This window comes from Choristoneura fumiferana, chromosome 2 (genome assembly GCF_025370935.1).
Source record: "Choristoneura fumiferana chromosome 2, NRCan_CFum_1, whole genome shotgun sequence".
In the NCBI taxonomy this organism is placed as follows: Eukaryota; Metazoa; Arthropoda; class Insecta; order Lepidoptera; family Tortricidae; genus Choristoneura; species Choristoneura fumiferana.
The window spans coordinates 18,962,754-18,989,689 of record NC_133473.1 but is presented as its reverse complement, the minus strand read 5'-3'; the positions used below and the strand labels follow the sequence as shown (position 1 = coordinate 18,989,689).

General features: G+C 38.1%; 2 protein-coding genes across 2 annotated transcripts in view; one reads left to right on the top strand and one right to left on the bottom strand.

The window, feature by feature from the left end:
* The window catches only part of LOC141445312 (neural cell adhesion molecule 2-like), a 359,544-nt gene that overhangs the window by 46,542 nt on the left and 286,066 nt on the right, over nt 1-26,936 (top strand). The window lies entirely within an intron of this gene.
* On the bottom strand, nt 3,512-12,835 carry LOC141445556 (integral membrane protein DGCR2/IDD-like). The gene is given in 4 exon segments (XM_074111393.1): nt 3,512-3,882; nt 11,271-11,365; nt 11,368-11,418; nt 12,814-12,835. Coding segments are annotated over 4 exon segments (372 nt in total). The 3' UTR covers nt 3,512-3,678.

The following is a 26,936-nucleotide window of genomic DNA, read 5'->3' as shown; positions in this document are numbered from 1 at the left end:
TAATCAGGCAAGAAAATATTCCGACGCGTACCTAAATCTTCCATCACTCACCGCCATTTACCTGTCAGCCTAAACCTGAGGGCATTCAACGTAGCAAAGTTTATTTATAGCTTCACACGCAGTATTAAATTCTCGAGGTGCGGTTAGGGTATACTCTGATAGGGGTAAAGGTAGGTTATAGGGTAAGTAGAAGGAATACAGGGATTTCTGATGGTGTCTCTACATAGGTGCGCTGACCAGAAAAAGTAAAAATACACTTTTTAATCTATTTTTAAACTGATATATAGGTACAACGGAAACTGACGAAGTCGAAACTTAATATGCGGACAATTCTAGTGGATAAGTATTATTTTAAGAGCGTTTATACCTGCTGAGCTGGCAACGTTGCATTTTTGTTAGATTTTCTCGATTATTTTATAAAAATTGAATGAAAAATAAAAATGTTGTCTGATAGAACACTTCTCAAAATATAACTTAATTGTCTACTCCAATTATTATTCATTATAGACTTTTATATTCTTTACAAACGAATTAATGTTATTAAATGGTTTTTATAGAAAATAAAAGTCTTTAGCGAATAATTATTGGAGTAGACACATTAACTTATATATTAAGAAGTGTTCTATCAGACAACATTTTTAATTTTCATTAAATTTTTATGGAATAATCGAGAAAAACTAACAAAAATGCAACGTTGGCAGCTCAGCAGGTATAAACGCTCTTAAACTTGTGTTCATTCTAGCTTTTGTAAATATAAGGTTAGCGTCCGCCTGTGGTGGCCAGTCCCAGTAGATTTCATCTTTGATTTTAAGAGAGACAGAGAGACATTTACACATTTACACATGCCTAGTTGATAATTTATTAATTCTGGCGTTAGGTACTTTGCGGAGATCCGTATTAATTAATTATAAACAATTACTTTGCTCACACGCCGTTACTAGTTAATTATAAACGATTACTTTGCTCACACGCGATTACTAATTAATTATAATTATATTTAAAAACAACGAATTAGGGTATTGATAGTTTAAAATTTATAGAAAATCACGCTTTTAACTTTTCATCAATTCATTTTAAAATTATGCTAAGTTATATTTCAATAGAAGATATTGTCGAGTTTAACGTCATTCCCAATTTTGTATTACCTATGTTGAATTATTTAAGAGAAAATTGTGTCCCAAACTAAGCAAATTTATTTATTTTAAAGACAATATTCACTATGACTGCACAATTCAAATAAAAATGTAAAGGTTTGCCAACGAACAAAGATAAGTTTTAGGAGCATAAACTATCAGTTTACGATACGTTTGAGGTCTGCGCACGAGGGTAGTTAAACTTTATTGCGATATCGTACCTCTGCCGGGTCTCTATCTCTACTGAGGGTTTACGCTGCGTGATTACTTGAAGAATAAAGTTGTATCGAGGCCATAGCTGTGATGTCTTCTTCTGTAGTACCTACCTACGTTTTAGTTTAATATTGTTTTTTTTTTAAAGTAAGCTGTAGAGAAAAGAGGAAAATGCTTATCCGACATATAAACCAAGTATAGGTAGAGTCATTCACGATGACGCGTGCCGTGGTTCTTATTACATTAATGTCTAAATTTGACAAAATCACGCGTCTTCGCGGATGACACTAGGTATAATGAGATAAAACAACAAGACATAATAACTTATTGCTTAGAGTTGAAAGGGCTAGCTGCTTAGTAGGTGATCCTGTGGTACGGAATAAAAGCGCTGATTTTCTGCTGCAGTAAATAAAAGCTTGTAATAATAACCCCCCAGTGCGATCCTGATTGTAAAAGGGGTTATTTCTCTCAGGAGTTGAGTGTATCATTGTCAAAAGCCAGATTCTACATATTTAAAAAGTTTAGTGAGCAATTCGAAGTTAAAGAATGTCTCTCACTTTTTATGATTTTCGACAATCGCAATGCGGTATTGTACTGCCGAGCCGAGGGCATAATCATCTACACAAACCTTACAGTTACCGGCACCGTGATATTTTTGACGTCTTGTGCCCTATTTCACGAAGCTACAAATTACAATTTACAAGTGGTAATCTCTTTTCAATGCATACTTTTTAAACAAAGACTACCGCTTGTAAATTGTAACTTGTGACTTCGAGAAATAGAGCATTGGTAACATGTAATTATTACTGTAGGTACTTCCTGGCAACTATTTCACCAACGTAACACTTGTCAGTAACATAATATGTCGAGTGTCAATTTCAGGTATCTTAATTTAATGATAATTACGTTGTAAGTAAAACAAAAAAATCTTTTTCCATGACATTTACCTATTTGTAGATTTGTCGGCACCTAAGTCTTGACATGAGATTACATCTGTCAGGTTGGCGTTACAATAGGGATGTTGACACCACCAATCAACTGACGTACTTTTTATGAGCTGTCAAAACACAACTCTCCCATAGAGTTTGAATGGAAATAGCAACATATGACGTCACTTGTTCGCCAACTCAATCAACTAACTATTTATTTGTCTTAAAGCAACAAAAAATCTAATTTTGCAGTTAATCGAAAATTAATCTGGTTTTCAGGGCTAAAATAAAGCGTTTTTTTACTGGAGTCGTGTCTTCGAATTATTTTTTAATGGTGTCAACATCCCTATTGTAGTGTTTCGTGATTAACATAGGTACCCGTATTTCAAAATGGTTTTTTGAAAGTAGTGGTCGCACCTGTCAGCGTAGTGAAATAGGCCCCTGGTGGTAAATGCATTTTAAGGCAATGGTGTAGGCGGTGTAGCTCATTTTAGTACAGCCACTATTAAGAAGAAGAAGACGATAGTAAGTAAAGAGTAGAAATTATTTCAATGAGGTCCCTTTCACAAACTGATCGTAAAGTGTTTGAAATTAGCAAGAGCTTTGATGAAAAATATAGGCATTTTCAGCAGTTTCACCAATGTGTTTGACTCTTTATCGTCTAAAATAAATAATTGTTATTTGATCACTTTCGCTGTACAAAGAATGCAACAAGAAAATGTAAACATCGGCAGTTCCAGTTTTAACATTCATTTCCATACAGTTTATGCAATCCCCACCCCGGCAGAGTTACCGAAGATATTCTTTTCCTATTCAAATGTTTCACAGCCACATAATTCCTTTTACCGCGCTAGATTTTCGTTTAGCATTTTTCTGCAATACAGTTCTTTATTGTTTCTATTTTTTACGGTTTGAAAAAGTAAAACAATGCTTCAATGGAAACTAGCTGTCGAAATTTTGAAACATAATCATTCGTTCAATTAATTCTAACAAAATCATCACAATTCAGACGAATTGTTACCCCTATGGTACTTTACCACTTTGCCATAGGGCCTTAGAAAGAAATTCCTTACACAAGAAAAGGCATTAGCAGTGTTAAACCGTCCTCCTTACTTTCTTAAAAATATCTTCCACGTCTCCTTACAACAGCTAACTCTGGTTCCCAACAGTCTGTTTGACAACGACACCTGACCCTGACATTTTATAAACGTTACTGAAGTATTTTTTCACACTCATCTTTTGATGCATCAGACAGCAGTTTCGCATAATCCACCCAACTGCGGCTCTGTATGAGGTAATGCCAAAGGACTTATGGCTCTTAGCTTGTAACATGTAAGATCTTGCGCCGTCTTCTTTCAGTAACTCAGAAGCATTGTCCATTTTTATTAAAGGAATTCCACGTTTCAAACGAGCCTGGCGACTGCCACAGCCAGCAGTGATATCCCGTATTTCAGCTCATGGGAAGGTGTGATGTGGTGGGCTGAGGAGTTGCCAGCTAGGATGAGGGCTCGCAGTCGCTGTCGCTCGCGGTACCTCTTGTCTTCACCAGGAGGGTCGAGGCACTCGAACTCACAGCACCGCTCGCCCACGCGGAAGTTTTTGCAGAACTAGAAGGAAAGGTAAAGTTTCAGTGCTGCGCTTTGTCGGTCGTTTTCTCTAGAGGTACTAGATCGTTGCAATGGACGTTAGAGAAAAACTTAAACAAAAAAAATGTTGAGAAAACCAAACAGCTTTGGTTGGTACTGGCTTTGGTAGATTCCTACCAAGCTTTGACTCGTTAAGTTGACAAAAATTTTACATTGTTATTATCGTACGCCTATACCAAATTGCAGCTTTCTAGTAAGATTAAGAGTTATCATTTTTCTAGCCAGAGTAATCTTAATTGCTTTCTATTAGGAGTTTCTGAGCTAAGATGCAGATGTCAGCAGCAGAAATGTATGAGCGGTTACGTGTTAAGAGAATATGAGAGTGTTTAGGTAATTTTAAGCACCACAGTTACTCATTTACTTCTGCTGCCGACTTTACATGGCGAAACTACGAGTTCAGAGGGGTTACTACAAATTCGAAAATCAAAGTCCCTCTCACTCTCGTGTTAAATAATAAGCAGGTGGTAGGACCTTGTGCAAGGTCCACCCGGATTGCTACCACCATATTGCTCGCTAATCCTGCCGTGAAGCAGCAGTGTTATCACTGTTGTGTTTCGGCGTGGAGAGTAAGACAGCCGGTGAAATTACTGGCACTTGAGGTATCCCATCTTAGGCCTCCAGATTGGCAACGCGTCTGCAATCCCCCTGGTGTTGCAGGTGTCTATGGGTGGTGGTGATCTCTTACCATCAGGAGACCCACTTGCTCGTTTGCCATCCAGTCGAGTAAAAAAAAATAAGCGTCAGCAGGGCGGCACAATACGAAGTTCGAATTTTGCACTTCGTAGTATAGTCCTTCTATAGTATAAGGGACTAAGGCATCCTAAAAGATATCAATTTTTATTTCAACTAATTAATCTGCTACTCTAAGATAAGGCTGTCAGCAGCGACAACAGGGTCCTTGAAGAGCCACTCATAAGCGCGATTATAAGCGCTTCTGTAATTAGCAAAAGCGCCAGCTCCAGCCTTTTGTAGCGTAAGCTTATCCCTGTAATGGGTGACGGCAGCCACACAATTTAACCCTAAAGTTGTTACCTTTTAGTCTAAAAATCTACAAAAAAAGGTAGTCTTGAATTAAGTTATGCAAGCTGTTGCCCCCAATAATGTTTACTAGTCTAAGATCCGAATTTAAAGAGGATTTTAGCCCGTTTAATGGATGAAAAGTTTTTTATGTAGATAATGTCAAGTTTAGTCCGTTAAAAAATATATCGCGAGTGGGTTCGCTAAAAAACCATGGTCAAACTATCCTCAAAGGGCGGGTTAAAGTTAAAACATCCACATTAGTGTATGGGATAATTTAATACTGGTAAAAAATATATTATTGCGTTACTAGCTACAAACAAAACTATAGCAATATAAACGTACGAGTGCTCGTCGCTGCCCCAATAGTTAGCATCTTTAATCTTATGTCATTAGCAATAGAGATGACAGCAGTGTGTCGTCTATTGGGCATACAACACTCGTACGTTTACCTTAAGGTCTCTGTATTTAGATTCCAAATGTAGGTAGTACGTTGCAGTGTATCCACATCACGTAACTATGGTTCTACCAAACCATCCAGAGGACGCTATAGTGCCTTATGAATAAATGTAGCAGTAAATATTTAATAAGGCTTGCTAGGGCTTAGTCATATTGTCTTTGTATCAACTAAGTCCACGTAAAACGCCTCAGCCGAGCTGAATCCAGGGGATTATTTATCTCCTGATATCGCGGATCCTGTTTTATTTTAAATAATTCATCTGTTTATATTTTTGCGACAAACGCTGCTTACATTAAGCTGTGTTTCCACCAGAGATTTGCGAGGGTGTGCTGCGAGGAATATATTATTCATGAACCAATAGAAACGCTTCATTTACCTATCCTCGCTTCTACAGACTAGCGGTATAGCATAGCACGCAGCACGGAATGCTGAGGACCCAGCGCTTTTCGATTCCCAGCGCTGGTCTCTTTTTCTGGTTTTTCTGTGCATCTATGTTTCAGTTTGTACTTTCGATATGTACTTGTATTCCTCCTTATAAACTCGTACTAAAACAAAACCTTCACACAATACAATGACTCTTTGTTGATTACTAAATAATATTACATTCGAATTTAGACCTGAATGAAAATTTGTACATGTCGTATTAGGTAGGTATATGCGCCCTTTGACAAACCACTTCGATTTTGTTCGCTTTACGGCATTGCAATGTAGCGCATCTTGTATACGATTTTATTTGCATGTCAACCCCAACGTAATCAGAGCAGTGGCGGATCTAGGGTTATTTTTAGGGGGGGGGTGGTTCTTTTTATAGCCTAAATTGAATATTCAGGTATTTTAACTCTGACTTTGAATTTAAAAAAAACTGGCTGGAGCATTAAATGAAATAGGTTTCCAGTAGTAAATTAATTAACTACTGGCTCGTGGACAGTCGTGTGTTTAATCAATACATCGTCCTCGCAAGCTAAACACTAGGTACGCCGACAGCAGAAGACAAATAGTGCACTGCACAGGGAATACAAATATACATACAACCCCTTGCACACGACCAGCGGTTAAAAGTTAGGCGCATTTAATGTAGACAGTGGATTAGTCAATGCATGGGCATAATACGAGGCTTTGTCTGTCCCAAACTACCACGATTCTGTTTGGTAAATGTTCTAGTGCTCGACATTTTAATGTCCAATAGATGCCACCCTGCTTTAACTCCTATTACTAACGATATAAAATGTGTTGTATGGTAAATGTCCCAGTAATCGACATTATAATGTCCAAAAGATGACACCCTGCTGTAACTCCTATTACTACTGATATAAAATGGATTGTATGGTAAATGTCCCAGTGCTCGACATCATAATGTCCAAAAGATGACACCCTGCTGTAACTCCTATTACTACTGATATAAAATGTGTTGTATGGTAAATGTCCCAGTGCTCGACATCATAATGTCCAAAGATGACACCCTGCTGTAACTCCTATTACTAACGATATAAAATGTGTTGTATGGTAAATGTCCCAGTAATCGACATTATAATGTCCAAAGCATGACACCTTGCTGTAACTCCTATTACTACTGATATAAAATGGATTGTATGGTAAATGTCTCAATGATCGACATACTATTGCTCAATAGATGACATCCTGTTGTCATTTCTAATACGAATGACATAATATATATATTGTGTCTTAATGTCCCGGTAAATAAGGAATTACGAACGAGAGTCTATTAGAAGCCGAAGTCGAAGACTGAGGGCTTTAATGAGTCGATGTTCGTAATTCTAGTACCGCCCGTGCGACATACAATGTTTTTCACCACATTTGCAAGTAAAATTTTTTATTTGTAAAAGAAAAAATATAATTGTTCCAAAATATTGGCGATACCTTAGGCTGTGCTCTTGGCAGCGTCGCCCTCTACTTCCCCCTCCCTCGGCATGCGCCGCAACGTGCGTGTGTATGTGGTCCATGTAGTCCTGTAGCAGCAGCGCGCGCACGCGGCACGGCGCAGCGCCATCAGTACGGGCACTGACTCATTTACCGTCCTTGGGCTTCATGACAAGAAAATTTGTACGCGCAATGACTCATTTACCGACCACGGGTTTTATGACAAGCACATTAAGGTCGAGGGTTTTATTTGCGGGTTTGCAACAAGGTAGTCTGCATGTTACGACACTGTTTATGAGCAAGTGTGATGAAAAATGGTAAATGTCCCGGATACTTTTTTTTTACTTAAAAGTAAATATGACAGGAGAAACACTTTTATAGTAACAGTTAATACCAGAATGCCTGGTCTTCCAAACGTCTTCCTTGGCCTTATTAAAAGCAAGAGAATCTTGACTTTATAAAACAAGCAGTGTACCCACTACCCAGTAAATAAGGCCCGTTCGAATTCAGCTAAGTACATATTTTGGCAGCGAATATAAAACGTTATTTGGCACGCGGCTTGACAATGCGTTATGAATACAAATGCGCCATATGGGCGGCATATTTAAAATGAAAATAGTTTTGCATCAAATATGATAGGTACCTACGCTTTCAACCGACTTCAAAAAGCAAATGCCGTAATCTAAAGGGACAACTTCTCACTGAAGTAATTTTATTCTAAGGGGAGAGTTTTCAGTAGGTTGACAGGTACAGTCGAGTTGAACTTGTGAGCAAAAATTTGATTCTACGCCGTTAACAATAGAGTCGTGTTCAGATATTTTTGATCAAATTTTTGCTCACAAGTTCAACTCGACTGTACCTGTCAACCTACTGAAAACTCTCCCCTTAGAATAAAATTAGTTCAGTGAGAAGTTGTCCCTTTAAACTACGGCATTTGCTTTTTGAAGTCGGTTGAAAGCGTATCATATTTGATTCAAAACTATTTCATAAATTTTTGCTCACAAGTTTATGAGCTCGACTGAAAGTATACGGGTGGGCTCTTTAACAGAAGCAAATAATTTAAACATCGTATTCGTCAAACTAAACGATATTAGTTCAGTGTCTTTTGATAGCTAGTGGTGGACTGTATGGAGAGTAATGGGAAGATTGATGGAAACACGGGTTAAATGATAGGTTATTTAATAGGATTAAAGGTCATTTTATGTATTGGAACCGACAGATCGGGCAAACAAATCACAACTGACAATGAACGTAAAAACATATTAAAAAAGCAAGTGTCAAAAAGTATAGTTATAAAAAAGGTCATACCGCAGCCAGTCGCCAACACTTTTAAAAAACATTTCTTTAATTTCTTATTTATTTTAAACGGTAAAGTTATTAAAATCATTTATTCAGTAATAGGCCGCAATGGGCAATTTCACACGTCATTTTTTTAAACTACCAGCGCTTTTAGAAAGACCATCACTGCCAAGAAGAATGCACCGCAAAAAACTAGGCAGGAAGTTATTTTTCAGAATAAAATAATTACAAATGTAATACTTAAAAACTATAGTATACAATTAAAGAAAAGGCCTCCCACTAGGTGGACTGACGACATCGTGAGAGTTGCGAGGAATTTTTATTGTCGTTCATTGTGGCGTTCTGAGGGGGAGGCCTTTGTTCAGCAGTGGACGATTCCCGGCCTTGAAATGTCATCCGCTATCTTGAATCCAAAAAGTAATGACATATTCGTGATTAAGATTTTTCGTGATAAAGTCTTTTCGTGATACAGTCTATTCGTGATACAGTCAATTCGTGATAAAGTTTTCGTGATTAAGATTTTTCGTGATAAAGTTTTCGTGATAAAGTCGTTCGTGAAATAGTTTTTCGTGAAATAATACTAGCGCCGATGATGATGACACGGATTACTAATGTATGGGCAAAAAACTTTTCCCAAAGTATCACATTTTAAAGTAATTTACTCAAATTATCTTTTGGCAAAAATCATTTCCTAAAAGAACTTATCGCAATTTTACGGTTAGTATTTTTTTTTTTGCCAAATTATTGTTTCAAAAATATTACTTAGTCATGTTTCATATTACCAAGCATTTTTTTTAGTCAAATGTATCGTTTGGCATAAAGTATTCTTCCCAAAATATTGCATGGCATAATAACCTACTTTTCTAGGAGCAGTTCGTTTCTGTGGGGACGCAGTTCAAACCTAACCTAACCTACTCTTCTGATAGCATTTCGTTTCTGTAGGGGACGCAGTTCTAACATAACCTACTTTTATGGTTTTTGTGGTTGATTCGTGTGCGAAGTATAATTTGAACAAACTTTTTTTTGGAAAATAATATTAGCCAAAAGAAAACGTTTGCTTAGTAAACGTTTGTCGTAATAAAACTTGACAATGTAAAATTATTCCAAATGATAATTTGACCAAATGAATATAATGCGAAATTTTAATATGCTAAAGATTCGTTTGGGAAAAGAAACTACTGCGATAAGTTTTTAGGGAAGTGAAATTTGGAGAAAAATATTTTGCCGAAACCGCAGTAGGTACACCTGATGACACACATATACCTAGGTACCATCAGCCAAACATGTGGTCTACCACCCTAAAGTTGATAATCGTTTGCACGCCAATAGACGTGTCTGTCAACTTGAAAGGTCGACTTTAGCGACATATTCATTTGATAGAAACTTGTTTAAAAATTCATAGACCACTTATTTGGCTGATGGTACAAATAATGTTCACATTTATACAGTTTGCAGTAAGCAGGATAACAGGAATGATTAACATTTCTAGTTGTTGAATTAATAACGAGGTTTGTTCTAGTAATTGCGAAAAGGCCGTAAGTTGTGCGTCGAAACGAGAAAGTTCATTGAAGTAAACACAATGACGAAGTTCAGTCGACTGCACTTGAATGCATCGGTGCTCTGCGATCATTTCTACTCTAATACTGCAGTTCCAATTGATTATGTCTATTTCTTTAGTGTAGTTTTAGTTTAGAAATATCAAGAAGTACAAAATAAAACCATAAATAAACCCAACTGTCTTAAAAAAACTAAAAAGAAAAATTTTGGTGTCTATACCACAAGATTTTTTAAATTCTGAATTCTGTTATGTATCTTAAAGATTAACAGTCGACAAAGGTGGATCCACCGTTGTGGGCACGATGGGCATGCCCACAACCCTAATAGACTTGTGACGATACACTTTCACAGTCAATCGAGATGCTTGGATGATCAATGTCTTGATGCGCGGAAAAGGGAAATGATCAAATTCAAAAGTCGTTAATGCATGAGTCATGTCATGGACGAGTTCATGCTCCGACTCGCACTTGACCGATTTTCGGGTGGCTGTGACCACAACCTTTTTTGAGGGCTGGATCCGCGCCTGACAGTCGAGACATTACTGAGTATTTTAGAGCTGGTCAAGATTTTGAATTGGTTTCGCCTGTTGAACTTTAAGTTACTTAACAAAGTTCCACACAGAAACCACAAGACTTGTTTCTTTCTTTTTCGTCTGTAAGGCAGGTTTTTGATTTTCAATATTTATTTTGGTTTACATAATGGCCCGGCTACACGAATAAGCGACTTGCATGCGCAAACGCTTGTGCAAAAATTTGCGTAAAAACAGTAAGGCGTTCAAAAGCCATTTGTGCGGTACTCATATACCGTTTTGCCGTCTTAACGCACATGCTTGCTTCTGCAAATGGGAATTTGTACAAGTATGATTGAGGGTGTAGCCGGACCCTTAACTCTGTGAGACATATTGATATGATAAAATTACTTAAATTTAGTTTTTCTCGAAAGATCTCTTTCATAGGTGAGTGCGTTCACGACGGTCGCGCCGGCCGCAATGACGCGCGGCGCGTTGCTTAAATATGCATTCGCGCAGAAAAAATCTATGAAAAAGATCTTGCGAAACGATCGAAACTAGTCGGACCTTTCCTGGCTTATATTCGTGAGTTGGGCCGTTTATTATAATAGGTTTATGAGTTGTACTTACATAAGGTGGATCGCAGTAGATGGCCTTACACCACATCGGTTCCGAGTGGTAGCACACGCAGAGCGAGCAAACCCCTGGCCCCGGCACGTAGAGTAGCCGTGCGGGATTGACTTGCCCTCCCAATCTATGCAGTCTTCCTCCACGCAAGCTGGAAAGAGATGGAATGTTAGTTCACGTAGCTGTAGCCACAGTATATATATAATTTAAAGCTTATATAATATATACTGTGCTGTAGCGTTTCCACAAAGTCACCTTAATACAAATCATTTTGAGGGTTCCATCAGAATGACAAAAACTTTGTAACTCTATTCCGTCTGTTCGTCCGTCTCGGGCACTTTACCCAAAAAACTCAACCCACAAAACGTACTTAAATAGTCGTATAATGTAATCCAATTACTTCGAGCGTGTGAAATTTGAAGACTTTACAACATACGGACATTGCAAGTTAAATAAATGCTTGTAAATATAAAGCCAAAATGCCACGCACAGGACTTATCTATCACGCTAACACACACGAGTAATATTTACCTCGACGTTTCGGCAACATTACAGTGGCCGTGGTCACGAGTAGACACACGAGTAGACGTGGAGACGGGTAGATAAGTGCGTGGTATTTTGACTATGAGTGAAAATCAGGAAAGCTTAAGACATTATAATATAAAGCCATTTCAGCTGACTGTACCCCGGACTAACAGTGATTTTAGTGTATTGTATTGTAAAACTCTTTATTGTACATAAAAACACATGAAAATAACAGAACACAGGATAATAAGATGCCATCATCATCCCAGCCTATATACGTCCCACTGCTGGGCACAGGCCTCCTCTCAGAACAAGAGGGCTTGGGCCATAGTTCCCACGCGGGCCAGTGCGGATTGGGAACTTCGCACGCACCATTGAATCGCTTCGCAGGTTGTGCAGTTTCCTCACGATGTTTTCCTTCACCGCAAAGCTCGTGGTAAATTTCAAATGTAATTCCGCACATGAATTTCGAAAAACTCAGAGGTGCGAGCCGGAGTTCGAATCCACGACATTCTGCTTGAGAGGCGATAGGTCAAACCACTAGGCCACCACGGCTTCTATAAGATAAGATGCCATTTAAGATAAAATAAGATGCCATTTAACTTTAAATATTTTACATTTATAAGTTAGGTACTCTGCGCGTAGGATACGTATCTACGTCAGATTCTTTAATGTAGGTACTTATTTCAGTCCTCAAAGGCGGCATTTACAGTAAAATAAATGTTTCGTATCAAGAATTGGGCGACTCTCGAAATAGCACGAGGCCAAGTACCCACGTCATGTAGGGCCGAAATAATAAATGAGCAACATTATCTTTGATATGGCAACTATTTCAGCCTGTAATAGACCACCACCAGCAGTTCAATTAAGCTCTACAAACGGTATCATAAAATTAATGTTGTTTTTTAAAGACTTATTTAAAAAAATATACTGTAATTATTTTTCTTTCTTTTAGTGTTACTGTTTTAAGTTATAATAATTAAATGTCTACTGCTCGTATTATTAAAGATTCGAAAATTACTTGTCAGATCGATTACTGTCATTTTGGTGCAAAAGCTTCACTGCCGTATTAAGTGACGTTTAGGCATAAGAATCGTGCCTTCTGTACTTGTACTACCTATTACGAGTACTTATTCTATGGTATAATTTCGAGTTGTCCATTTTCCATTTGCACCAAATGACAGTAAATCGTCAGATCTTATAAAATTTTAATTGGACCACATGAAAGCACTAGCTCTCGACTAAAGTAAGAATAATCGAAATTGTGTGACCTTTCTAGGTCTAGGTTTGTGATGAAACACACAAAAAAACAGTCGAATTGGGAACCTTAATTCATAATTAAATACCACAATAGGGCCTTGACACGCTAAACACACTAGTAATAATGAACTCCACGTTTCGACCACATTAATTAAAGTGGACGTGGTCACGAGTAGACTAAGGGGCTGTTTCACCACCCATTGATTAGTTTTATTCGACGGATAAATGTGATGCCCAGAGATCGGAATTTTCACGGCATTTTTGATCTGTCATAGTGACTTCTCACTTATCGACTTTACCTAAATGACATCGATAATGATTATTATCGTAAAATAATAATCTTAATATCTTTTATAAAGACACTAATGGCACACTTATTAGCACTACAACAGACTTTAAATATGAAATTGAATTATTAAATTAGAAATGTTAACTATTCATTGTACATTTTCGACTGCTCAAAAGCTAATTGGAAAGGACAAAACCGTCTATTGTTGACCTCTACTTTTAATCTTTTTGAACATGTTGTGTATCGATATATCGATATTGAATATCGGAAGCCGATAAGTGAGAAGACACTAAGATCAAAAATGCCGCAAAAATTCCGATCTCCTGATGCCGTCTCCGTCTATTCAAACAAAGCAAACAGAGACGTCATCACGTTTATCCGTCAAATAAATTTAATAAATGGATGGTGAAACATGGGGTAAGTGTATGGTGTCATATGTGCGTAACAGCACGGGTCCTTCTCCCCCCTGCCTAACCCTTAATTTTTGTGAATTCGGTTAAAAAATTCGTCCAGTAAACCTTAACTATGCGTAGAATTTATCTTAATCTAAAACTAAGATTACAAAGCAGTGCCCCTACCTAACCCCCTCCCCTAGGTTTATAATTACTACCCTAACATAAGGGTTCCGCGAAGGTTAATTTAATCCAGTCGTTATGCTTAACCGTCGTATGCTAATACCACGTTATGCAAATAGGGTATTCAATCAACCTTAAATCAGCTCTGTAATCTATCATTTTTTGTGGAAAAGAAGGGTCGAACGTATCTTTGTCTAACATTTTCGCTATAGTTTTGCCTTTAGTATATGTTTTTTGATAATGTTATTAGCTTTTCTCAGAATTGACATGGGGCGCGTATCAAGTCGCGTAATTTTTGAAAGTAATACTAGTAATGTACCAACTTAATGTTTGTAAATCGTAAATATCTCAGAAATTTATAAATGGTCATCCTTGTAAACTCTGCAGGTTAAGTAAAGTTTGTTTTATAACAATTCTGAACAATTTATGAATTCAGAGAAAAAAGAGTTATGACAAACAATACATTCTGACTTTTTAACAATTATGCGAGTCGATAATATGGATTATCGGCACCACATTGGCACACTATTGTTCATTTACAATGGCAAATGGACCAAACCTTAAAATGGCTTTTATAAATTAACTTAATAAGATTTATTATAGTTTTAGCTTATTTAATTTTAATGTACTTACTCAGTTTGTTTTTTTTTATTATTGTATACCTAATTAACCTTTTATACTTATTAATAACCTTAATTTTATGTCTAGAGCTATCTACCTAAGTACATACAATATTTATAAAACTCAATTAAAATAAACTAAACTAAATGAACAACGCAAATACGTCAAAAGTTTCCGCCATTGGCATTGAATAACAATATAAACTATACTTTAATTTTTGTAACGTAAAATATTATTTATCGTTTAGCTCGCAGCGCGGCAATAAAGACAGAAATTATTACTGTTGTGAGAGCGTCCGACGGTGGTCTGACGCAACACGTTTATTTCTATTTTATTAGCTGTTAAGAAGACACGAAATTGTTCAAATTAATGTAAAAGTAAGTACTTATAATATTTAAAATTACGCGAGTGAAGCACAGGGCAAGGTACAAAACGCTATATCATTTAATTGTACTGTATGAGACTTGTATACAGTGTTCAGTTGACAGTCCAGAGCGCGCGACCAATATGCCTCAAACCGTCCGGGTTTTTTATCGACGGACGAAACGCGCTGTGTGTCCACAATTTTTTAACTACAAGGTTTTGAATAAAGAAGAAATACTGAGACGTAAATTAATGTTTACTCATTTAAATACTATTTATAAAACAATAACATGTAATTTATGATTTATTCACAAAATCAAGGTTAAACTTTACGACACTAAAGTATTCACGGACGGTTTGAAGCATTTTGGTTTTGGATACCATGGTATCGTCGGACTGTCAAGTGGTTAAAACTAGATCGTACTGGTCAAACTGAACAACATTAGTTCAGCGACATTTAATAGTACATTGTGTCTTAAGGGCGGTAAATAAGGAATTACGAACGAGAGTCTATTAGAAGCCCGAAGTCGAAGACTGAGGGCTTTAATGAGCCGATGTTCGTAATTCTAGTACCGCCCGTGCGACATACAATGTTTTCATCACATTTGCGAGTAAAATTGTATATCTGTAAAAGAAAAATTAATATTTTTTCAAAAATTGCCGATACCGCTAACTGCGCTCTTGGCAGCGCCAGCAGTCCGCCGCCCTCCCTCTCCGCAGCATGTGCATGGCGTGCGTGTGCAGCGCGCGCACGGAGTAGCAGCACACCATGCAGTGACAAACTCATTTACCGACCTTGGCTTCATGATATGAAAATTAGTACGGGAAATGACTCATTTACCGACCACGGGTTTCATGACAAGCACATTAAGGGCGAGGGTTTTATTTGAGGGGGTTACAACCAAGGTAGCCTGCATGTTATGACACTGTTTACGAGGAAGTGTGATGAAAAAATTATTAGTTTATCTTTATTTTACATTTGATATTTGTAGCGTGACAGGCGACGTCAGTTGGGTTCTAAGATGGCGTAGGTACATTGAATTTACGATTAAGTTTGTTAGAAAAAAACAAAAGTTAGGTTTTGATTTTAATTAAGTGCTTAAGTTCTGCTTCTGCTGGCTAAGAACTGCTGGATATTTTGTAACCATTTTTTGTTCCAACCCTTATCTTCCACAGTTCCAAGTAAAGTGATAGTCGGCGGCTGACCACACTTCAGGCGTTTGTTGATTTCACAAACAGTCCGATAAGCCAGTAGCATGTGGCATGTCAAACTTTCGATGTTGATTGTGAACTTGTGACTGTAAAAATACCTATTCGTGCATAACAATCGTATATGTTATATATTCGGTATATACCTAACAATCGGTCCGGATTTAGATATTTTCAATAACATATTTCGCTAAGTTACGTTTGTAAATATTAACAGCCTTATTCATAAAAGTTAGAGCCTCCTTGAAGGCTCCTTGAAGCCCGATGCTAAAAAACATGATTCATAAACGTCTGTTAGCGCTAATCAGTCGATCAAGGCTCTGCTAAAGTTAGCGGACCGTAGACCCTCCTTTATCTCCCTGCTAAGTCACAAAATGGCCGCCACAAGTTTGAACAGCTGACTTTGACAAGAGCAAAAAACCATACCGAAGATATTTTAGTGAAGGGTGAAGTTACGCAAAGATTAAAAAAAAAACCAGGAAAAATATTTTCAGGAATTTGTATTTAAAAATCCTCTAAATTAGCAGCAATAAATTAACAATAAGTATGAAAAAAAAATAGGATGATTAACACAATTATGCTTTTTGCACAACATAAACATGCGGATCGGAAATGGCGGAAAAACAAAACATCTCGCTTTTTATTTTTTTCCTGCTAATTTGCTGTCACTGCTGTCAACTTTTTTTTTTAATTATCGATTAGGCCATTTTTTGTCTTTGATTTGTCAAGGTGGCCAACATAACGAGTCTAATCAGTCTATCAGCGGCTCAACAACTAGCAGACTGCTAGCAAGCGTTTATGAATCATACTTCTTGACAACCGTCTAACAAGCTTAATCAGTCTGCTAAGTAACAGACCGATCAAACCTCAAGGATTTTTTATGAATAAGGCTGTAAAACTTTCACTCTCTTTGATAGATCTAGGTAATTTATTTGGCATGCTTTATTTTAGTTCAACATTAAAAAGTATAATGTAGTGAAAAACAGTATAACACCGTTTTTAACAGTATAGTTGGCAACCCTACTCACCGCGTAAGACATTGTTAAATTATCTGATGCAAATTGATGCGTCAAACGCATTGCGTTTAATCGCAGCGTTTATCGCATAAAACAACCATGCCCTTAGTGTAAGTTTTCGGTTACAAAATAAAGAAAGAAAGAAAGAAAGAACATACATTTATTTAACGCCATAAAAAACAAACATAGGAACAAACAGAACAAATAAAGACATACATGACGCTAATACGTCTCGATCGCGTTCGCGTTAAAACCACAATTTGTATGCAAACATGAACAGCGCCTCTAGCGGAACGTTTGCGATGTTCGTGTTTCCATACAAATTGAGATTTTAACGCGAACGCGATCGAGACGTATTTTGTAACCGAAAACTTACACTAAGGGTACCGAGCGCTTTACTTAGCTATAAGACTACACCTGTTTATATACATCCCCAAATCACCGCGCAAACTGTTTCATCTAACTTGTAACCCGAGGTGAAACTATTATGTTGAAACTTGCACGTGCCGTGAGCTCGCTAATTGAATTTTAATTAAATATTCATATGTAACAGCTTAGGAAACTTACGAACTTCGCCGACTCACAAACTTTATTACGAGGCCAAAGATAGCTTGGAAACCTCTGGCTGTCTCCTAATAGGTTCTGTTTTTGTAGTATCCCTCCTCTAGATAAAAGCTAAATGTTGTTTTAAAAAAACATCGTGGTACAGTCACCAGCATTAATATCTGCCACAGCGGAGCGTGCAAAAATATCTGACACGTCCTTCCGGCCCTAGAAATAGAGTCGTATCAGATATTTATGCACGCTTATTGTGTCAGATATTGGTGCTGGTGACTGTACCTAGTAAGTACTTACCTATAGTTATCAAATTTACTAGGAAAACTATAACAGCTAAGTTTGCTTGAGAATCATTGGTAGTTTAAGAGCAAACACTGTTAAGGTATAAATAAATACACCTAAACTTGCAAGATTCCGTACTAAATCCTTAGAAAAATATCACTTGTTTTTTTCATAAAGGCTGCAGAACCCTATTGTGGGCGTATCCGATACGCTCTTGGCCGGTTTTTTTTTCAAGTTAAATAAAATATTATAATATTAATATCGCTGGCTTTTGTTCAGACTCGTGAACTTAAGTTTTTAAACTTCGCAGTGTCGAGCAATGCAGTCATATCAATAAACAACGGTAGGTACTTTGAATTGTGGGCGGCGCTTTTGATAATGGAGGTTATTATACAACGGCTCAATACGGTATTTGACAACTCCTGATTTTGCCATATCTTAATATTATTTTGAATATATAGATATACAGATAGTGTTTAGCGAAGAGAAAATTTAAATCGGTTGAAATTGGATTTATAGTGATTTTTTGAAAACTCTATATACCTGTCTCTTCCTCAAACGTTTTTCTCTTTGCAGCAAGTATGGCGGTACTGGCGTGTGACGTCACATGCCAGTATGTCTTTCTCTGTCTAATATTGAATTTCAAACCATTATAACTTTGTTATTTGTGAAGGTAGCTCAAAAATTGTTTTTCTATTCGATAACAGGCATTGTGTAGTTTTAATTTATAAAACAGATACAAAATAGTCAAATACCGTATTATGCCTGTATAGGGCAGAGTTACGTATTTACACCATTTGGGGTAGAAACTTTAGACCTATGGGTCCAGGTGCGAAGGAACTCGTAAAAGAGATTGCGCCTGGTAAAAACGACTGGTGACCAGATGCCAGCAGCCTTTTGCACCGTTAGAGCCTGGCAACTCAACGCGGAAACGCAACTGTCTCCTGGGAACTCAATCCTTTGCCCTAGTCGAATAAACACAATTATTTTTTATTCGACTGGATGGCAACTGAGCAAGTGGGTCTCCTGATGGTAAGAGATCACTACCGCGCATAAATTAATAATTTGTGCAAGTTTTTGGTAAAAAAATCATTTTTTATAAAAGCTTTTTTGCTGAATGTACTTTTTGTTGACTGTTAGTACTTGCATTGTCACCCAAACTATACCTACATTTGTATACCAAATTTCAAGAAGAGTTCCGCCCTGCGGAGACAATCCTGGCCGGACTACCAGAATGTCACTACCAGATTATTGTATTGTCACGCAATTTACATAAGTATGCAATTTTGATCATGAAACTACCGTGAGACTCACTCATATTAAATATATTGACCCGGATAACTCACGTCTTAAATCGAGTTTAGCTTGTCATGTTTCGGGTGAGTTATCCGGGTCAATATATTTAATATGAGTTTGTCTCACGGTAGTTTCATGTTGCAAAACTTTACGGAGAGATATGGCAAAATAAAGTCAGAGCATTCACACAGCTTAGGATCAAACGTAATAAACTTGAATGTGGGTTAAATTATGCTCCGAAGACGAAAGCTACGAATTAGCCCGAAACATGTCGAGCTAAACTCGATTTAAGACGTGATTTATCCGGGTCAATATATTTAATATAAGTATGCCAAATTACAAGCCAATCAAATTACTAGAAGTGGGTCAAATTTAACTTGCAAGACTTGACCCGCGCATATAATAACATACAACATTAAACATACATTGCAAGTTATATAAAAGCTTTAAAAAAATGACAAGCAAGTGACGTGGCTCATTGGACCTATCACTCATTAGGTAAGTACCTATGTAATTTTAATTTTTATGTGTTTAGAAATTCTCCATCACTTCACCAGTGCTAGGTAATGCGCTGACGCAATTAGAGAGACGATATTAGCATTGCAAATGCTATAACTTCGGAGCTCCACAAACATGGAGGATATGTTAACTAGTTCTAAACTCATGTGTTGTTATTTGTTAGTTTTAAGAAGTTGCTACTTTAAATACTCGCTCTCGTTTTAGTTTCTATTTTTTATTTACATTACAAGCTTTTATTTAACTTGCAATGTATGTAACTCTGAATGTATGTGCGGGTCAAATCTTGCAAGTTGAATTTGACCCACTGCCAGTGATCGGATTGACTTGAAATTTGCCATACTTATGTAAATCTGGTGACAATGCAATAATCTGGCAGTGACATCCTGGTGGTCCAGGCAGAATCGTCTCTGCAGGACGAAACTCCTCAACGGTTTATGACATCGATTTGAAATTCGGTACGGAAATGTACTTTGGATGTCATTGCATGTACAGTCAACAAAAAGTAGAGTCTGCAAAAAAAGCTTTGTTGTTCGTCTGTCCGTCTATCAAGCCATTTTTCTCAGGTATCCTCAGCCAAATATGTGGTCTACCAAGGGTCTACCACCCTAAAATAGATAATTTTTGCATGTCATAAAACAATAATGCCAATAGACGTGTCTGTCAACGTGAAAGTTCGACTTTAGCGACATTTTCATATGATAGGAATAGGATTTTGTTTAAAAATTGATAGACCACTCGTATTGGCTGATGGACGTGTACCAAGGATCAAGCTATATTTATCTCATACTCAGGTCTGCTACTCCTTGAAGAAGTGTAAAAATCAAACTTCTATTCGTAACTATGTCAACGTAACTAAAATGCAATTAGGTACCTAACTTGCACGCTGTTTTAAAATAAACTTACTTATTTAGACAATTATTATAAATGTGTATTTAAGTTCGGCCATTCTCATTTTATTGTGCACCTGTCTAATTATACTGCTTTTTTGTGAGGCAAAAGCGACACGGCACTGAAACTGAGTGCACATCTAGAAAAAGGATGGCTGCCATTTTACATTTATCTGTGCACTCAAGTCAATTACCATGTCACTAGTGCGGAAAAAAATCGGTACAGTAATTAGAAAGGTGCAACAATAAATGAGAATGGCCGATTAAGGGCTGTTTCACACATCCATTGATTAGTGTTAACTGGCGGTAAATGTGATGCCGTCTCGAACAAAACAAATACAGACGGCATCACATTTAACCGTCAGTTATACACTGAGCAATGGATGGTGAAACAGCCCCTTAATCGGCCATTCTCATTTTATAAACGTTCAAGACTCGAAAACAAACATCTAATACCTTTAAACGAGCATTTATACCTATATAAGTAATAAACAGAATCTCGGAAACGGCTCATGAAATTTGGTATGTGGGGTTTTCGGGGATGACAAATCGATCTAGTGGTTTATCTCTGGGAATACGCTTATTATCGAGTTTTAACCGAACTTCGTATTATTCATACAAATATCTACCTCGACCGGGGATCCAACCGGCACCTCAAGCTTCATAGCCAGGTTCTCAAACCACTTGACTATCTGGTCGTCGTTTTAAGTTTTCTTTTAAGTTGAGCCGTGGTCTTGTCATCGAAATAAGTGGTGATTTGATCCAGGGCCCTTCCTAGGGGACGGGGCAGGCCGCCCATAGACTCGAGAGCTCTTTACTCCATAGCCAAAGTAGTCTCGACCGCTAGTGTTGCCAGGCAAGCGTTTGTAATCAAACACGGAAATATTAAACTATATTGTCCCGGATAACTCGCGTCTTAAATCGAGTTTAGCTCGACACGTTTCGGGCAAATTCGTAGCCCTTTCTCTAGGAGCAACGCGACTCAGCGGCTGCTGCAGCACGCGCACTGCAAGCAGCAGCCGCCGAGTGTCGTTGCTTCTAAGAAGGGCTACGGATTAGCCAGAAACATGTCGAGCTAAACTCGATTTAAGACGTGAGTTATCCGTTACAATACAATATTGTTTAATATGAGTGAGTCTCACTCACGGTAGTTTCATGTTCAAAACACGGAAATATAAAAATTATGGAACAGAAGTTATTTTTCCTGAGACCGAATTGATAAATTATTAGGATACTGCTATGTTGTAGGTTCCATTATTTCCATTCAAGGCTGTATCTTTTAAACAATAGTAGGAAAACATTTGACATTTAAGTAACAGACTGAGCTGTAGAAGAAAAGAAAGAAAGAAAGAAAGAAAATACATTATTCGGAACAGTGACAGAATAATTTACATAAAAGAAAAGAGAGAAAAAAAAAACAGTGTTACTGTTCACGAAACGGACCCACCTCAGCATCATGCCGGCTCAAGAGCTGGCACTGGTCTTCCGGTGGGACCGTGAGGCCGTCATTGCACGCTGCAGCGTGCGACTGTCACGAGGCACACAGGCCGATCGCTGACATCGTAGTTAGCTCAGTGTAAGCTAGATGGCGCTTTCCTCAATAAGGGATCTCTGAACAGAATGGCGGACGAACTCTAGAGGTCGCCACCGTAGTTTTCTCTTGACTCATTTATTTACGTAATAATATGTATTTAATATTATTTATTATTTACTTATTTATTTTATAAAGTAGGCATTTTATTACACTCATTTACTACACGAGTTTGTACGACTAAATATATCTATAACCAACTCACCCTTGACCGTTTTTTGTCGGCCAAGGGGGGTGCTGTCGATCAGCTGTGACCGGGGAATTCTAACTGTAATATTCTCGCCTTAAAAGCTGAAGCACAGCTGTAAAACACAGATTCAACAGCTCAGACTACACTAAACAGCTCTCTCGAAAGCTCCATACGCCCAGACTTAGGGCACCTCCGTACGGCTTCAACTTCCCACACCTTTGTACGGCTTACAAACCTTCGTACGGCTTACAAGCTCCGTACGGCTACAGCTTTCTCCGCTCTGCACGGCTACAACTTTCAAAGCTCCGTTCGGCTACAGCTCTCACGGCTCAGGCGGCCCTTTACGCCCTAACCTGACACTAACCCTGACGGCCTTAACTTCCGGAGTACTGCACATCCTTCCTGGCTCGTCCAAGACCCTGATCGTTCCGGCGTGGAACACTTGTCCAGGCTGCTCGTCCTGCCGCCCTAAGGCCCCTTTTGACCTCGGCACCGACGACCACTCAGCTGGACCAGGCCCCCTGCTGTGGCCAGCTTCTTCGCTCCGGGTTCTTCTCTCCGACTCCAGGGAAGTGTAGGCCAGGGAGACCGAATAATCAGAACCACCTCTCAATAAAATCGCTTGAACTCACTACCTGAGATTCTCGTAATACTTTACTTTTAATTTGTCAAATTAGGCTGTTATTTTTGTGTTCAATATTTAATTAAAAAATTGTTAAAAAGTCTTATTGTTTTACTCAAAGAATAACTTACTAGGTTCCTTTAAGGTCAAACCTCCCCTCAAGAGGTCTGCCCTTGACAGTGGCGCCCGTGGGTTTTTTTTTTGAGAGGTTCTGATTGTTACGTTTTTTCTGCCTAGAATTGCAGTGATTGTGCAAAATTTATTGTGTATCTTGTGTGTTCTGTGTATCTCGCAGTAAGTACCCTGTTTTTTCTCGCCCCTGTATGGTGGTCGGGGCTTAGAAATAACGCCATTCCCCGTCTAGGAATTCGTAAGAGGCGAATAATAGGCATAACCAGTGTTTCTGTTACCGAGATCTTAAGTGGTTCATTTAATAGTTTTTTTTTTTCTTTTAATAACACTAATTTTTAAACTGCTTTACCGTTTCTTTAAATTCAAATACTCTGCCGACCTTTGACCACTTTCTCGTCAACGGCTATTTGAATTTCAACTGTCACTTGCCACAGTTGAAACGGACGGCGTTTTAAAATTCAAATCTCAACGACAATTTCAATCTATACCCTAAAGTTAACTAAATATTGTGCATTAACTAAATTCAAATACGTTAACGGTTCAATTCAAATTCTACCTACTAGTTTTCATCAAGTTAAATTTAAACCGTAACTGACGCCAGTTATACTTTCACTAATATTGTTCACCGCTGCTTCAAGTGAAACAGTTATTTTAAATTTAGTGACTGCCAACCACTGAATTTGAAATTCTAACGATTCAAATCATTTTTAAATAACGTATTTGAAATACCTACAATTTTATAGAAAAGCAACGATATTTCTATATTTTTAAAATATCTGAACCACTATTTATATCTTTCATCAAAATCAGTTTATCATTATCTCGGTAAACACACTGACATTTTTTTTTCCAAACTTTATTATTAACTTAACTTCAACGCGGTCTCTTAATTAAATTTCATTCGATCATTACTGGGAGATACACAACACTTATTATTTCTTGTGTCCTACTAGTAATTTTCTTAGCACTGTAACATACGGAGAGTTAAATTTAGGTACTGTGTGTTGGAGAACTACCACATTTTGGCTATCATACTACACAAACCACCAACACAACTCACAAATGCATATCATACTACTCGAGGTGCTTGCTAAAAATCAACTGGTCGCAGAGTTAATAAAACCAGTTTATCTTATTATTATTATGCGTGTGCTCTCTATTTTCGACCGTCTGTTCCCTGCTTAGAGATCATTATACTTCGATCGCGAACAGACAGGTTAACGCTTTTTATAAAATAGATTAGGGTACTCTTATATTTAACTGCGGTATTCGTAACTATGCTCTGCCATAGAATTACTTACCGTTCCCTCAAGCGCAGGTAGTAACCGCGCAAGCTAAATAAATGATAAACAACCTAATTACTTGCCTAGCAAGGTTGTTTACCTACATTTAAATGCACCTAGAACAGCAGTCACACGCATCGCTTTTCCACTCAGCCATGTTTAACTCCGGCTCATGCGCAAGCATGTTATTTTTTAAAACCTCTTATCTCACTTCTTATTACGTACCTAGCAGCCCAATTGTATTTATTATACTTAGAATTAACTTATTAGCGCTGCGCATCCGCGCGCAGACAAATCTTAGTCACATCTCTTATTATTATTAACTTCTTTTAATTTGATAACCCGCGTGCTTAACACTTAAAATGTCTATACTTCGTCAGACCCTCTCGCGGTCAATCTATAATCGCAATAACATTAATTAATCTGTCCTAAGCCCTTACCCGAGAACTTGCAACTCGTTAAAAAGTATTTTAATATTTTGGATTACGGAATCGTGCGGTTGGTAACACGTTAAATATGCCCTTAACCTCTGTAATTCAAAGCTCTAATGATTGGGGACGGATGGTAATTCCAATCACAGATTAATTAATTGTTTATATGCTTCAATATATAATACATCACTTGCTTCCTTTTCAATGTACTAATTACATAATGCATCTGGACGGGCGATCAGCTGTCGCGCGCCGTCACATCAGTCTCCATTTAGCACCGTAGAATGCGCACGCGTGTTAATTTAATTTTTGTCTTATCACACTCCCTTATCACTTAGACGCACGGTTCTATTTATAGAATCAAGTCATTTTAGCGCGCCGCCTCCGCGCGCACGTATAATAGCTGCACCTTTTGCACTATTATTTTCTTTAAATCTTATAGCGCGTACATATTACTTGGTACACGCTAAACTAGTATAATCATTTGTCGCGGTCTGCCACTCATTATTATAATATTAATTGATCTGTCCTTAAGCCTTTACCCGAGAACTTGCAACTCGTTAAAAAGTATTTTAAAATTTGAATTACGGAACCCGTGCGGTTGGTAACACGTAAAATATGCCCTTAGCCTCTGTAATTCAAAACTCTAATGATTGGACGGATGGTAATTTCAATCACAGATTTAATTAATGTCTATAATTACATTTTTATGAATGCATACAACGTCCACCTTCCATTAACACATTTTATTCCTTTGACATAAGGGTCAACAAGCCTCTGTTGTTGTTTGACCCGCCATGAGAGTAGAAGTATGATCATAGTATGAGAGACGACGTATGTAAGCGTTATGTCATAGTGTATTTTTTTTATCGAAATTTGCTATGAGGCTCAAATTTCTTTTGGAGGGACGGGCGTACTGTCACGATGCACACAGGCGATCGCTGACATCTTAGTTAGCTCAGTGTAAGCTAGATGGCGCTTTCCTCAATAAGGGATCTCTGAGCAGAATGGCGGACGAACTCTAGAGGTCGCCACCGTAGTTTTCTCTTGACTCATTTATTTACGTAATAATATGTATTTAATATTTATTTATTATTTACTTATTTATTTTATAAAAGTAGGCATTTTATTACACTCATTTACTACACGAGTTTGTACGACTAAATATATCTATAACCAACTCACCCTTGACCGTTTTTTGTCGCCAAGGGGGGTGCTGTCGATCAGCTGTGACCGGGGAATTCTAACTGTAATATTCTCGCCCTTAAAAGCTGAAGCACAGCTGTTAAAACAGATTCAACAGCTCAGACTACACTAAACAGCTCTCTCGAAAGCTCCATACGCCCAGACTTGGGCACCTCGTACGGCTTCAACTTCCCACACCTTTGTACGGCTTACAAACCTTCGTACGGCTTACAAGCTCCGTACGGCCTAACAGCTTTTCCGCTCTGCAACGGGCTACAACTTTCAAGCTCCGTTCGGCTACAGCTCTCACGGCTCAGGCGGCCCCTTACGCCCTAACCTGACACTAAGCCCTGACGGCCTTAACTTCCGGAGTACTGCACATCCTTCCTGGCTCGTCCAAGACCCTGATCGTTCCGGCGTGGAACACTTGTCCAGGCTGCTCGTCCTGCCGCCCTAAGGCCCCTTTTGACCTCGGCACCGACGACCACTCAGCTGGACCAGGCCCCCCTGCTGTGGCCAGCTTCTTCGCTCCGGGTTCTTCTCTCCGACTCCAGGGAAGTGTAGGCAGGGAGACCGATAATCAGAACCACCTCTCAATAAAATCGCTTGAACTCACTACCTGAGATTCTCGTAATACTTTTACTTTTAATTTTGTCAAATTAGGCCTGTTAATTTTTGTGTTCAAATTTAATTAAAAAATTGTTAAAAAGTCTTATTGTTTTACTCAAAAGAATAACTTACTAGGTCTCCTTTAAGGTCAAACCTCCCTCAAGAGGTCTGCCTTGACAACCCACAACTGCCCCGCCTGCCCGTTCCCTCGTCGTGGGTTTTTTTT